General features: G+C 33.1%; 5 protein-coding genes across 5 annotated transcripts; 2 read left to right on the forward strand and 3 right to left on the reverse strand.

Annotated features, from left to right (window-relative positions):
- Positions 1-292: 292 nt before the first annotated feature.
- On the forward strand, positions 293-2,377 carry DFA_01365 (uncharacterized protein; the record flags this gene model as incomplete). The annotated part of the gene is made up of 3 exons (XM_004359272.1): positions 293-1,813; positions 1,894-2,187; positions 2,261-2,377. 3 exons carry the CDS (start codon positions 293-295, stop codon positions 2,375-2,377), a joined length of 1,932 nt encoding a protein of 643 aa, XP_004359329.1.
- A 272-nt stretch (positions 2,378-2,649) lies between these two features.
- Positions 2,650-6,200, reverse strand: warA (putative homeobox transcription factor; the record flags this gene model as incomplete). The annotated part of the gene is made up of 5 exons (XM_004359273.1): positions 2,650-2,695; positions 3,049-3,358; positions 3,495-3,579; positions 3,660-5,360; positions 6,138-6,200. The coding sequence occupies 5 exons, from the start codon at positions 6,198-6,200 to the stop codon at positions 2,650-2,652; spliced, it is 2,205 nt and encodes a 734-aa protein (XP_004359330.1).
- A 361-nt stretch (positions 6,201-6,561) lies between these two features.
- DFA_01367 (uncharacterized protein) lies at positions 6,562-8,096 on the forward strand (the record flags this gene model as incomplete). Its single annotated transcript, XM_004359274.1, has 3 exons — positions 6,562-6,794; positions 6,911-7,586; positions 7,689-8,096. 3 exons carry the CDS (start codon positions 6,562-6,564, stop codon positions 8,094-8,096), a joined length of 1,317 nt encoding a protein of 438 aa, XP_004359331.1.
- A 113-nt stretch (positions 8,097-8,209) lies between these two features.
- noxC (superoxide-generating NADPH oxidase flavocytochrome) lies at positions 8,210-11,886 on the reverse strand (the record flags this gene model as incomplete). Its single annotated transcript, XM_004359275.1, has 7 exons — positions 8,210-9,412; positions 9,547-9,715; positions 9,794-9,827; positions 9,915-10,025; positions 10,117-10,503; positions 10,605-11,480; positions 11,667-11,886. The coding sequence occupies 7 exons, from the start codon at positions 11,884-11,886 to the stop codon at positions 8,210-8,212; spliced, it is 3,000 nt and encodes a 999-aa protein (XP_004359332.1).
- Positions 11,887-12,879: 993 nt separating this feature from the next.
- Positions 12,880-13,966, reverse strand: DFA_01369 (uncharacterized protein; the record flags this gene model as incomplete). The annotated part of the gene is made up of 3 exons (XM_004359276.1): positions 12,880-12,963; positions 13,095-13,116; positions 13,926-13,966. The coding sequence occupies 3 exons, from the start codon at positions 13,964-13,966 to the stop codon at positions 12,880-12,882; spliced, it is 147 nt and encodes a 48-aa protein (XP_004359333.1).
- Between the last annotated feature and the right edge of the window lie 131 nt (positions 13,967-14,097).

Here is a 14,097-nt window from a genome sequence, read left to right on the forward strand (position 1 = left end):
ACCTACACACACACAAACATACAAACACACAAACTAATAAACTTTTTAAAAATAGATATATATTTTCTTTCTTTTAAAAAATAATAATACTAAAAGTAATAGCATTAATCTTTGTTGGAAAGTTTATCAATTGAGCTCCAAAAAAAAAAAATTCAAAAATTCAAAAAAAAGCAGACCAAGCATTCGATTTCATTGCTGTGACGATTTTAAGTTCATTATTTGTAAATATATCTCTTCTTCCTTCTTTTACACATTCTTTTATATATAATATATATATTTCTATAGATAGAGAATGAGTTTATTTGGAAATACAGCAGGATCTAACCCATTTGGGGCTCCAGCAGCAGGAGGTGCATCTACAGGTGGATCATTGTTTGGTGGCACTAGTTTGGGAGGTGCTGCTCCTTCAAGTGGTGGTAATCTATTTGGAGGATCAACACCAGCAGGTGGATTGACATTGGGTGGTGGAGGAGGAGGAGGTTTGTTTGGTGGTTCTTCTTTAGGAGCTGCTGCACCTTCAACTACATTAGGAGGAGGAGGTTTATTCGGTGCCCCATCTACAACCAGTACTACTACTGGTGCTGGTGGTTTGTTTGGTGCTCCATCTACAACAACATCTCCTCCATTAGGATCGGCTACAACTGGTGCTGGTGGCTTGTTTGGTGGTGGTGGTGCATCTGGAACATCTTTGGGTGGTGCTGGTGGTGGAGGTCTATTTGGCGCAACCTCTACTCCGCCAACTACATCAACTGGTGGTGGCTTGTTTGGTGGTGGTGCATCATCTGGAACATCTTTGGGCGGTGCTGGTGGTGGAGGTCTATTTGGCACAACCTCTACTCCAACAACAACTGGAACATCATTGGGTGGTAATACAGGTTTAGGCTTGGGATCAACACCATCACTTTCATCTGGTGGATTATTTGGTGCTGCAACTACACCTGCTGCCACCACCTCTGCTACACCATCACTTGGTTCAGCTGGTGGATTATTTGGTGCTGCAACTACACCTGCTGCTACCACCACCTCTGCTACACCATCACTTACATCTGGTGCTGGCGGTCTATTTGGTGGTGCAACTACACCTGCTGCCACCTCTGCCACCACTACTGGTGGATTATTCGGTGCTGCATCTACCCCAGCAGCTACTACCACACCATCCCTTTCATCTGGTGCTGGTGGTCTATTTGGTACAACTACGCCAGCCACTACACCAGCAACTACTACCACTTCAACAACTGGTGCTGGTGGTCTCTTTGGAGGATCAGGTTTAAATTTGGGATCGACCAGTACCCCTTCAACTACTACAACAACAACAACATCAACAGCAACTACTGGAGGATTATTTGGAACTTCTACACCTGCTGCAACCACCACCCCAGCTACACCATCACTTGGATCAACTGGTGGATTATTTGGAGGATCATCTGCTCCAGCAACATCTACAACAGCAACAACTACTGCTGCCCCAACAACAGGAGGATTATTTGGTGGCTCATCATCTACACCACCTACAACTACACCAACTACAGCATCTACTCCTAGTGGAGGATTGTTTTCTGCAGCAGCAACCCCTGCCAAGCCAGCCGACGCCAAGCCCGAATTAACCACTTCCATGTTGTCAGGCAACAACCCATCATCATCAACAGCAATCACCACTACTACACCAAAAGATATTGAAATCAACGAAAGTCAAATATTGGAAGATTTATTAAATGAATGGGCCGAGGAAATTAATAATCAAACTCGTCAATTCTACCTTCAAGCCAAACAAATTTATCAATGGGATTCTGCTATTATGGAAAATTCTCAAAAAGTACAGTATAAATTCTAAAAAGCTATCTATTTATATATATATATATATATCTCTAACATTTGAATTATTTTTTTTTTTAGTTAAATACGCTGATGGGAACTGTACAGTCAATTAATTCTCAACAAAAAACTCTTGAACAGGTTATAAATACGATTAAAGATCAACAATCATTATTGGATAAATCATTGCACGCTTTGGACGAAAAGATCAGCGTGTCACAAAAGGAAATCGAGTCTTCATCTGATATTGAAAGAGAAAAGATTTATTATTCCACCAAGAAAATCGACGAAGACATTTCAAATATAGAATCAAAATTACAATCCATCGTCACAACTATTAATGATTCAAATGAACCTGCTGATCCAAATGATCAAGTAAGATATAGATATATTAAAAATAACAACAAAACTTTGACACAGTATATTAATATATTTATTTATTCTTTAGAAACAACAAATAATTAAAATTTTAAATGCTCATTTGAATGCACTACAATGGATCGATAAGGGAACAGGTATTTTGAATGAATCATTAAGAGATATAGAATCAAATTTTAAATTTTAAAATATTTAAATAAAACTACTACTATATTACATCATCATTATTTAATATCTAAACTTGATTGTTGAAAACTATTAAATAGTTTTGATTTATTTCCAAAAGAGATTTTTTTTTTTCTTCAATGCTGGATTATTTAATTTTCCAGTTTAGAGAAAAAAACTATAAATAGGTTGGTCAATTGGCAGTCAAAAAATTTGTCATTTGGTTTATAGCCATTTGACCATCTTCTCTCAGAGTTTTTGCTCTGATTATGTGTAGTATCTGTTCTAGAAAGCTTAATCTCTTTCTGCCTCCACACGTTGTGAGGCTGTAATGATTAACCTAATTTATTTTGGAGTACTATGACCATTTATCTTTTGGCAACTGTGTTGTCCATTTGTAAATGTGTCTTCTATCGGCCATGAATCGCACTACTATCATGGTAATAATAAAGGTAGACTCCACACCCCCTTAATTTAATTTAATTTAAAAGAAAATTATTTTTGAGATGAGTTAACCATGATTTCAATCAAAATGATCTCATCCATCTATTCATTTCAATCATTTTTTTTTTGACAGTTTATAAATTATTATTAATAGGTTTTATTTTAATAATATAAAAATGATATATCGAAAAAAAAGGGGAGGAGGTTTTTTAAAAAATGATTCCCAAAAAAAAGGAATTCTTGCTTTACATTGGTTGGTGATGAGAACTACTGATGATGTGTCTACTGTAATTGGCATTGTTATTTTGGTAATAAGAATCCAACTCTTCGTTTTCCTCATCTTCTCCACAGACAAGTCCAGATATTGACCTATAGTCTCCAATCTTTGGTTTCTGTTGTTGATGATGGTGATTATAAATATTCTTTTGTTGTTGTTGTTGTTCCTCAATTTCATTTTTTACAAAACTATTATTATTGTTGTTATTATTATTAGTATTATCTTTGTTACATGTGTATAATCTGTGGAGGGATTCAATTGCCTCTACATCTGGATTTGATTCTTTTTGGAGAATATCCAAAGCAAAGTTTGATGGATGCGCCCTTGCCAACCAAGTATTTTACAAATTGAGTCTTTCCAACCAATGCTGCAATACATAGTGGTGTATAGCCTTGATGATCAAACTCATCAATATTACCAAAATAATTATCCAATATTTCTTGACCCAACATTACTGTTGACCATTGAGCTGCCATATGTAAAGAGTTTTGTCCTTTTAATGTCTAAAAAAGTAGAAATAATAAATAGTTGGTAAATCTTTTTCTTCTTTTTCTTTTTCTTTTTCTTTTTTTTTTTTTCTTACCTTTAAAGTTAAATTTGAATTTCTTTTAATTAATGATTTTACAGTATCAGTTTTACCATCTCTAATGGCATAATGGATTGGGGTGTAACCCTCTGAATCTTGTTTGTTTGGATTGCCATTCTTGTCCATCAGGATATTTGCAATCTTGTCGTGACCCATAAGAGCGGCTGTATGGAGTGGAGCGTGTCCACTGTTATCAACCACGTTTGTATCGGCACCCTTTTGAAGAAGCATTTTGACAATATTGAGATTACCCTTGATGGTTGCATGGTGAAGAGGAAAGTATTGCTGTTCGTCGGGCACATTGACCTTGCAGTCGTTTTCCAACAAGAGTTGGCAAATCTTTTCGTATCCCTTGAGTGAGGCAATGTGGAGGGCACCCTCGCCGTCATTGGTGAGTTCGTTGACCTCTGCACGATACTCTAATAGAATCTCGACAATGGCTGTACGATCACCCTTGCAGGCGGCATAGAGAGGGGTGATGTTTTTGTTGTTGGCCAAGTTGGGATCGGCTCCATGCGCCAAAAGATATGATACAATCATCTTGTTGCCAATGGCAGAGGCTGCAAGGAGCGGTGTGTTGCCCTCATTGTCACGAATGTTTGGGTTGGCACCACTGTCAATCAAGCGACGAACTTGGAATTCGTAGCCCAACACGGCAGCAGTAAACAACAAAGACAAACCATTAGAGTCGGATGCATTGATATCAATTGCATCGGGGTCATCGCAATTACTGCTGTTTCGAATCAAATCAGAGTTGCCACCTGCCAACAAGATACGATTCCACATTCTTGCCAATGACGACAGTTGACCAGACACCTTTGGTGATCCAGTCTCTGCAGTATTGTTGCCAGAAGTGTTGGAAGGTGTACTATTGGCAGAAGCAGCAGCAGCGGGGTTAGAGGCAGTTGTAGAGTTGGAGTTTGTGGTAGTGGTAGTGGGCTCTTCATAGTATTTTTCACCCTTGATGGATGTTTCAAACTCTTGCATTCCTTCTGCAGATAGTTGTGGTTTAAATTCCATGTGACGTGCCTTTGCTCTTCTATTTTGAAACCAAATCTGTACAGATCTAGGTGACATTCCTAGATCGAGGGCCAACTGTCCTCTGAGGTTGAGTGTTGGATGTGGATGCGCAATAAACATTCTCTCTAAAATTGCCAATTGATCTGGAGATGTTCTTTTTCTCTTCTTTTTCGATGGATCATCATCCAAATCTATATTAATATTATCAATTTGTTGTCTAATCTCTGATGATAATACAATTTGTGATTTTTGTTGCGGTGTTTGTGGTGCTTGAGAAATTTGTTGTTGTTGTTGTAATATATTTGGTTGAATTTGTCTTGATTGTTGTTGTTGTTGTTGTTGTTGGGGTTGTTGTTGTAATGGAGTAGATGAGGGTGGTATACTATTTGGTTGTTGTTGTTGTTGTTGATAATAATATTGTGATTTTTGATAATTTGAATTATATGCTTGTTGTTGTTGTTGTTGTGTAGATGATGGTTGTTGTTGCTGTACATAAAATCCTTGTTGTTGATTCTGAGAAGATGGTTGTTGTTGTTGTCCAAATTGCATATATTGTTGTTGTTGTTGTGTAGATTGAGGTGGATAATGATGGAATCCACTTGAAACTACATTTGGTGGATATACATTCATATTTCTTTGAGACATTTGTGTTATGTTACTGCTGCTCATGACGAGTAGCTATCATAATAATAATAATAATAATAAATGATATTATTATATTATTCAAGTCGACTATAGTACTAATACCAAACTCCAAAAAGTAGAACCAAACTTCTGTTTCTTTTTAAAACAAAGTTGATTGATTGAAACAAACTATTATTCTATTATATCTTTACTTGTTTGTTTGTTTGTTTGCTATGCTATGCTATGCTATATTTATCTCTACTACTACTACTACTATTTTTTGAAATTTGCACAACTACTAATAAACGTTTAAATTGTGTTTCTCTTTTTTTTTTATGAATTTTGTTGGGTGTTGAGTGTTTTGGTTGGCTTTTTTTTATTTTTTTTTTATTATTATTTTTATTGGATGATTGTTGTTGTTTGTAGGCAACCAAAGAAATCTAACAAAACAAACAACAAAAACACAAACCTAGGTATGTGAACTGAAGCAACTAAGAAAGCTAAAGACTTAAGGATGATAGTATTAGAGGAGTAGGAGTAGAAGTAGGTAAAAGGGATGTAGAGTAGGAGGAGGAGGAGGATGAAATGGAAGATAAACAAACAAATTAAATTCCCTAATTTGATGATGGTGACCAGCCAAAAAAAGACAACAACAGCAACCAACACAGCAACAGCTTTTCTTTCCTATTAATTAATTAACTTTTTAATTGTTGGAGTGCGATGGTGGATGGGTGATTTTTTAAATTAATTGTTGTTGTTGTTCCATGCAAACGGGCATCCATCCAATCAATTAAAATGAATGATTTTTGAAGGAAACAAGAGTTGATATACCCTACCTCCCCTACCCCTCCCTATCATACTTGAGTAAGAGAGAGGTGTTTCTGTATATCTCATTCAACAGTGAAGTGATAATCGCTCACACTCACCACACATACTCAACCCCCATACACACGTAGCACTCACTCACTCACATTGCACAAAACCACCGCACACTCTTCTTTCTCTTTTTTGTGTGTAGGTAGCTAGCTGTTGATAGATACATGTAATGGGTATGTAGGAGTATATTCTATGTGATGTATGAAATATATTAATTGTTACCTCCTCCCTCTCTCTCTCTCTCTCTATGTTTGCGTTCTTCTGGCTCATCTCCTTCTGCGCATCCTAGAAAGAATATATTAATTAATAATCAATCATCTGTCAGTCAGATGAGAATCGGTGATGATTACCATTTAAACGATAACGCAAACGAATATCGATGACGACAATAATCTATGATAGATATTACCGTTTTCAGGTAACATCCAATATCGGTTTATTGTTGGTCTTGTTGTTGTTATCGATAGTTCTCTTGCTACTTCCAACAACTTGTCACTCACAACCAGTTCCAACAACAGAAATAACCTTTGCAAATGATATAGTCGATAGTTCTTGTACTTTTAGTTTCTGTTCGGGTGAAGGAGGTCCATGTGACTGTATCTATCCATTTAGGTATGTATATTTATCACAAACGATCTACCACCTACCACCAGTGCTTGCTATTTTCCTCTTTACTTATATAATTAACATAATTCCACCTTCCTTTCCCTCTCCTTTCCCTTTCCTAGTGGATTTAAATGTTTTATACCATTAGTTTGTATTAATGGAACTTGTACAAGTGTAAAGAGTGAAAATACTACATGTTCTGTAAACAATGATTGCAATGAATTATTGGGTGAATATTGTGTTTTGGAGGTTGATGGAATAAAGCGATGTCAAACTGCATTCTATGCTGGATATGGAGAGAATTGTACACAAAACTATCAATGCTATTTGGGTATGATTTGTCCAAATGGAACTTGTACTACTCCTCCCGGTGGATGTTACAGCCAAGAACAATGTCCAAGAGACCAAGCGTGTACCTCTGATGGCAGATGTGTACCAGTCACCTTTGCACCTGGTGAATGCAACTCTTTGAATACTCTGTCTGAATGTTTTGGATTCTGTGTTCCAAAATATCGCGATTCCTACATTGGTGTCTGTAATCTGACAACCTATGTTGGAGATATTTGTGTAGTCAACAAGATATCATGTAATCCATCATTACTCCAATACTGCAAACAAGATTGGGTCGGTAGTGCAATGGGAACTTGTCAAACTAGACCTTCAACCTCTTTCAACACTTGTTTCCAAATGTCTGATTGTAGTCCATGGGAATATTGTCGATGTGATGCTTTCTCATCAGTTGGTTATTGTTCACCAACAAGTGAACTATTAGGAAAATATTGTTTAAGTTCTTTAGGTGTAAGTAAAAAAAAAACAAAGAACAAAGAAGAAGAGCAATGAACAAAGAAGAAAAAAAGATAATAATCATTTAATTAATATTAATATTATTTTATTATTTAGTTTTTCTATACATGTGCACATGAAAACGATTGTAATCCAGATATGGCATCACATCCACTATCTTGTTCATACGAGAAATGTCAGGATTTTGTTAGATGTGTTAAGAATTTTTGTGTCGATCCACTTTTATCCAAAGATGTATGTGTACAACAGACATGTGATTTAACGAAACCAATCGAATTGTTAGTGGCTGGCATTGAAATCGAGGATTCACAAGATGAATTACAGAAAATGTATCAACAAGTAATCGATCAAGGAATAGTTGACACCAAGCCAGCACAAGCAAGATATTTCGATACCTATCATAGAGATGGTCTAGAACAATTCTATCAATTCATCAGAGACAGTAAAGATGAAATTAGAAAAAGAAATTTATTAAAAGAAATTAAAAATATTAAAAAAAGTTAAATTAAAGTAAATTTACACAAAACTATGTATCTATTTTTAAAGAAAAAGAATAGTGCTATATATTTGTAGTTTTTATTATTATTATTATATTTTATATTTGTTTTGTTGTGTGTTTAAAAATTCTCTTTATAAAATTTAAATTTAGTACCAGAATCGAGTGAAGAGTATTTTTTACATTTATCATATAATTCTTTTGATAATTCTGGAGGACCACAACAAAACAGTCCAATTCTTTGACCAGAGTATTTGGTAGCATAGTATGAAAAGATGGCATCCCAATTTGGGCGTCCCCAATGGGTTTTGAATGGTAGGTTGGTGGTAGGATCAGTTCCTTGAAGATTAAACATTTTCTCTAGTCCATTCCAAAGCATAAATGTTCGTACATCATCCTTTGGAAAACATTGAGTAATAAATGTTTGGATTGAAATTTTAGGAATTTGATTTCCAGTTCTTGCCATATCAATCAACAGCTCTTCAAACCATTGGAAACAATTTGGATCTCTATTTAACCAAAAGAAATGAACTTTTTCCAAATCTCCCAAATCTTTTGATTTATCTGCTGTCGCTCCAAAATTACCACTCGACACACTACTTGTATCACTTGAATTATTATTATTATTATTATTATTATTATTATTATTATTATTATTATTATTATTATTATTATTATTATTATTATTATTTTTGTTATTATTTTCAATTGAAGTACTAGATCCAAGAGACTTTAAATATTCTTTTTTAAGTTTGATGTCTTGTAAAAGTGAAGCCATTGGAGCAACACCGATACCAGCACCAACGAGGATGATTTGTTTTTGAGCGATTGCATATTGACTTGCACTTCCAAATGGTCCATCAATATTGATTTCAATGTCCTTTTTACCACTTTCAAGATCATTATTGTTAACGTTGTTTTCATAGTCTGAAAGATATTTGTTAAGTTTTCTGGTCCAGCCTCCTGTGACCCGTATGTGAACGCTAATTGTATCTTCCAAAGGTGAGCTTGTCATTGTGAATGGATGCCATTGTAACTTTGAAATCTGTGGAACATTGACCAAAAGATATTGTCCGGGCTTGTATCTAAAAGAATTGGGTCTGCTAAACGTCAAATTAACCACACTTTGATTCTTGAGTGAAAAGTCTACTACCTTGACTCGATGTGTCTTGTTTAACAATCTAAATAGTCTATCGACAGTGTAAATGAATGCAGGTGCAATAAACCATTTCCAAAATGATGCTGGACAAATCCATCCCATTGATCCATGTACAATTAATAATATATAAAATAATATAAATAAATGATGTGTATAATAAAATAACTAAAAAAAATCAAATAAAAATAGATAAAGAGAGAGAGTTAATTATTATTATTATTATTATTTTTGATTTTGTTTTTGATTTTGATTATGATTACCTCAAAATATTTTCTTCTATATTTTTTAATAGAACAAACACCCATTATTAAAATGACCAATAACATTAGGAACCCTGTTATACCAGGTAAACTAAGGAATATCATTTCCCAAATGGTAGGTCTCTGAATAAAATGAGGATAAAGACATTGAAAGAAAATTGTATCAGGTTTGGTTGTTGCAATTCCCATACCAATAAACCATCCTACACTAAAAGTATAAATATAAATAAATTAATTAATAATTTACTACTATTATTATTATTAATTATTGTTATCTTTCTCATACGTATGAACAACAGAAGCAGCAATTAAAAAGAAAGCTATAAGTTTATGAAAGGTCAGATATTTATCAAGAGGGATAATATTCCTAAACCTAGTATTTCGTATCCATGTTATCGTCTGTTTACACATTGTCACCATAATAACAGCACCATTGAATTTAATTAGAGCTGCTGCAATTCTTGTAATAAATAAACCATCACCAAATAAATGTAATGCCGTTGTATTTGTATTTAAAACTAAAATGAATAACAATTAAGGAATATTTTAGTTATATATTTTCCAAATCAATATTTGATCTATTTATATTTGATATATTTATATATTTACCTTTAAAATAAGTAGTAATAATAATGATAGCATTAACAATACCAAAAAGGATAAAATAAAGGAATTTAATACCCTCAATCTTAAAGTATGTCTTTAATTTCTCAGTATCGGTTCTAGAGTCTAGATTCACCTTTTGTTTCTTTGATGATTCCTTTTTCTTTTCAACCTTGTCACTTTCGATAGACTCTAGTTCACCTTTAAATTCTTCATAATCAATCTTGCCATCATTGTTTTTGTCAAACTGTTCGAATACAGTATCGATTAAACTCTCCAATGTAACCTCTGATATTGATAAGCCATTCTGTAATATTCTATGATGTAAAACATTCTTTAAATCATCTCTATCAATTGATCCTCTATTCATAATATCATAAAGTTTAAATGTACCTAAATAAATAAAAGTAAAGTCAAGGTTTAATAGGATGGTTCTTTTTCTTTTTCTTTTTCTTTTTCTTTTTCTTTTTCTTTTTCTATTTCTATTTCCATACTTTTAATTCTTTCATCTTCATTTCCAGAGGTTTTAGATAATATTAAATAGATATGATTGATGACATCGAATAGATTAATCTGTTGATTCTTGATTTGAAGTTTAACCTTTTTCTTTTTACCTTTTTTAGACCTCCTTGTTCTCTTTTCATTCTTTTGTTTTGTTGGTTGTTGTTGTTGAAGTTTATGTTGTTGTACTGCAGCAGTTGTCAGTAGTGTAGGAGTATTATCACTATTAATGAAATTACTATTGATATTTGTACTAATTGATCCCAATGGTGTACTGGTATTACTACATTTACTACTAGTGCTACTACCACTACTACTACTGCTTCCACTACTATCAATAGAATGTGATGAAGTTTTAGAGTTGATGTCACTACCAGCACTACCAAACGAAGAGATTGATGATGGAGGTGATGATTCGGTTGTACTGTCGTTTGAAGAGCCCGATGAACCAGAGGTGATAGAGCCTGTCGAACAACTATCTTGACCACCACTCGACTGTCTATTGAGGTGGTTGTTGTAAAGGTAAGGTGTTTCAATTGGAAATGATCCAGCTATTGGAAGTCTAAGAATATTATTTGTATCTGGTTGTTGTTGGTTTAGTTGTGGTGGGTGCGCAAGTGAAGTAAAAGATGATTCTCTTAAAACTTGTGATTTGCTTTTTTGAATGATGGTGTTGTTTTCGACAAAGTCCATCTTTTTGATCATATGATGTATGTCAGATACTGGAAAGAAGCTAAATACATTGTCAACTACCATCTCATCCTTTATGGAGAACAATTCCATAAAACATTCCCTATTGATCAACATAAATCTAGATTCCTGACATTCTGGATGTGAATTTAAAAAGTTTCTAATTTTCTCTTCGTTTTCTTTAAAAGAATAATAAATAAATTGGGATAGTATTAGTATTAGTATTATCCTGTCATTAACCCTGATATTCTCTATTCTTACTGTGTGTACAATACTTTTAAAATTATTAATTAATATAGTTTCATCATTTGAAAGTAGAGGTTTTTGAGTTTTGTTTACGCTGATGTTTGGAAGTTCATTCAAACTTGCATCCAACATGGGAGGACGAAGGGAAGGATGCAAGGGATTCATTAATATATGTTCCATGGATAATGGATTATTTGAATAATGTTGGAACAATTCTTCTTGGGTCATTTGAAGTAGTTTCTTTGAAGACTGCTGTGGTTGGTTATGATTCTTATTGTTATTATTCCCTTCATTGTTGTGAACATTATTGTTGCTGGATTTTATATCCTTAGATTCCATTTGTCATAAATAATTAATAACAAGGGTATGAATTTTTATTCCTAAAGTTGAACAGTACAGAAAGAAAAGATTAATCTCCCCAGTTATTTTTTCCAAAATAAAAACGTAAATTATAGATATTTAAATAAATAAATGTAGAGATGGTGATGATGAATAATAACACAAATTCTTGGTTTAAAGAATGGATGGATACTTTTTAAAAAAAAAAAAAAAAGTAAAACAACAACAACAACAATGCAACCAAACTAAACTAAATCGAACATGCCAACTAGTTGCATCGCCAATGATGAATATATGCATGCTCTTGGGATTTTCTCGTGTGTATTGTTTAGAAAATCCAGGTGCGACAATAATAACAAGTGGAGAATTGTTATTCTTCACATTCAATCTAGAAAGCTGCAGTTGGATCGTGTACAAAAGTAAAATTGGGTGTATGTTGGGAAATAGGGACACAATTTATAGTAGTTGATTTTTAATTGTTGATAGAAAGATAGATACATGACGATAAACTTTATAAATTTCTTCTTCTTCTCCTCCTTTTGCTGGGGGGGGTGGTAGCGTATAAATCTCTAGAGATACCAAACTTTTTTTTCATTAATAAAAAAGAGGGAGTGAGAGAGAGATAGAGATAGTGGGTGCGTAAACCATATAGTCATAATTATTATTTTAAAATTTACGACAGAGTATGTATGGAATAAAATGTACATCCCTCTCTTCTCTCCTCACTTATTTTAAAAAATGATAAATAATTATTTTGTTTGTGTGGAAGCTATAGATTTTTTATGTTGTGGAATAGATTGATAGATGGATCTCTAATATTTTGTGGGTGTGTATCTTTGTGTTTGCGTGATTTATGATGTTTATTATTGGTGATATTGTCTTGCTATATATGTATATCACTAGTATGAATAAATGAATGAAAAGTGTTTGTCGATATCTATCTATCACTATCTAATGTGTAGATATAAAAAAAAATACGAAAAATGATGAAATCTAGATTTGGTAATCATCCACTTCCTGTCCTGTCATGTCTGGTACTACACTAAATTGAATTCTACATACATTACTATTGATTACCTAATCATAAATGATTTGGAAAATAATAATAAATAATAATTGATGATTGATTGAATGATTGATGAAGGACGATGGATGGGTGGATGGATGGAAATTTAGGATTGATTCTTTATTAATATTTAAATACTTACAATTTTAATATTTGTTTTTTTGCTAAATATTAAATAAATAAATTAAAACAACTCTCTCTCTGTATCGAGTAGTAGAATGTATATTATTAATCCTACTTGGTCAATGAAATTTATACTTGGTGTGTGGGGGAGTGTGAGGTTGTTGGAACATGTTTGTTATTTCCAACCTTATAGTGTTTGCTTGTTTGTTTGCTAGCTAGCTGGTTTGGTTAATTATTATTATTCAAAGATTCAAAATTACTGTGGAACCATATAAATCATTGATATATATATAGAAGAATTCTTCCACCAGCTGTGTCTCCGGAATATACATTTTTGGATTTCCATAACGACAATGAGAAGGGTTGCTTTTCAATATCGCTAGTTGCAATGAATGATAGTATGAATTTCCAATCTTTCATATCACATTCTTCCAGTATCTGAATTTTGAACCCACTACACTACTACTATTTGTCGTCTCACTCTCTCTCTCCCGAGACATGTCTCATTGGGTGTAAGTGTGGTGGTGGAAAATATCTCTAATCTTTATTGTGTGTAGTGAGAGTGGTATGAATAATTTTTTACACATTCTATTGTTTATCTCATCCTACTTTCCATCCCATTCAAATATATACCAAACATGATACAATGATTCAGTGTATCTATTTCATTTCATTCCATTTTTTGATTCTTCCCAAAATGTCTAATTTATATTTTTAGAATAAAATTATAATCAGTAATGGGAACAAAAAATAATGGGATATATATATATAATATAATATATTATATTATAATATATTATATTCAAATATAGAGAGGTTTGATTTTATTTTTTTTATCGAATATACATACATATATTCGATTATTTTGAGTGATATTATTACTATTACCATTATTTTATTATTATTATTATACAAGGAGGGTAGAAAGAAAATAAATAAAAATCATTAAATTGAATCTATTTTTCTATCTCTCTCGATTATTATTATTTCGCAACAAAGATTGATTATATATATAAATAATG

This window comes from Cavenderia fasciculata (genome assembly GCF_000203815.1).
Source record: "Cavenderia fasciculata unplaced genomic scaffold Scf_Dfasci-F-a-25c12.r2-5, whole genome shotgun sequence".
Taxonomy (NCBI): domain Eukaryota; phylum Evosea; class Eumycetozoa; order Acytosteliales; family Cavenderiaceae; genus Cavenderia; species Cavenderia fasciculata.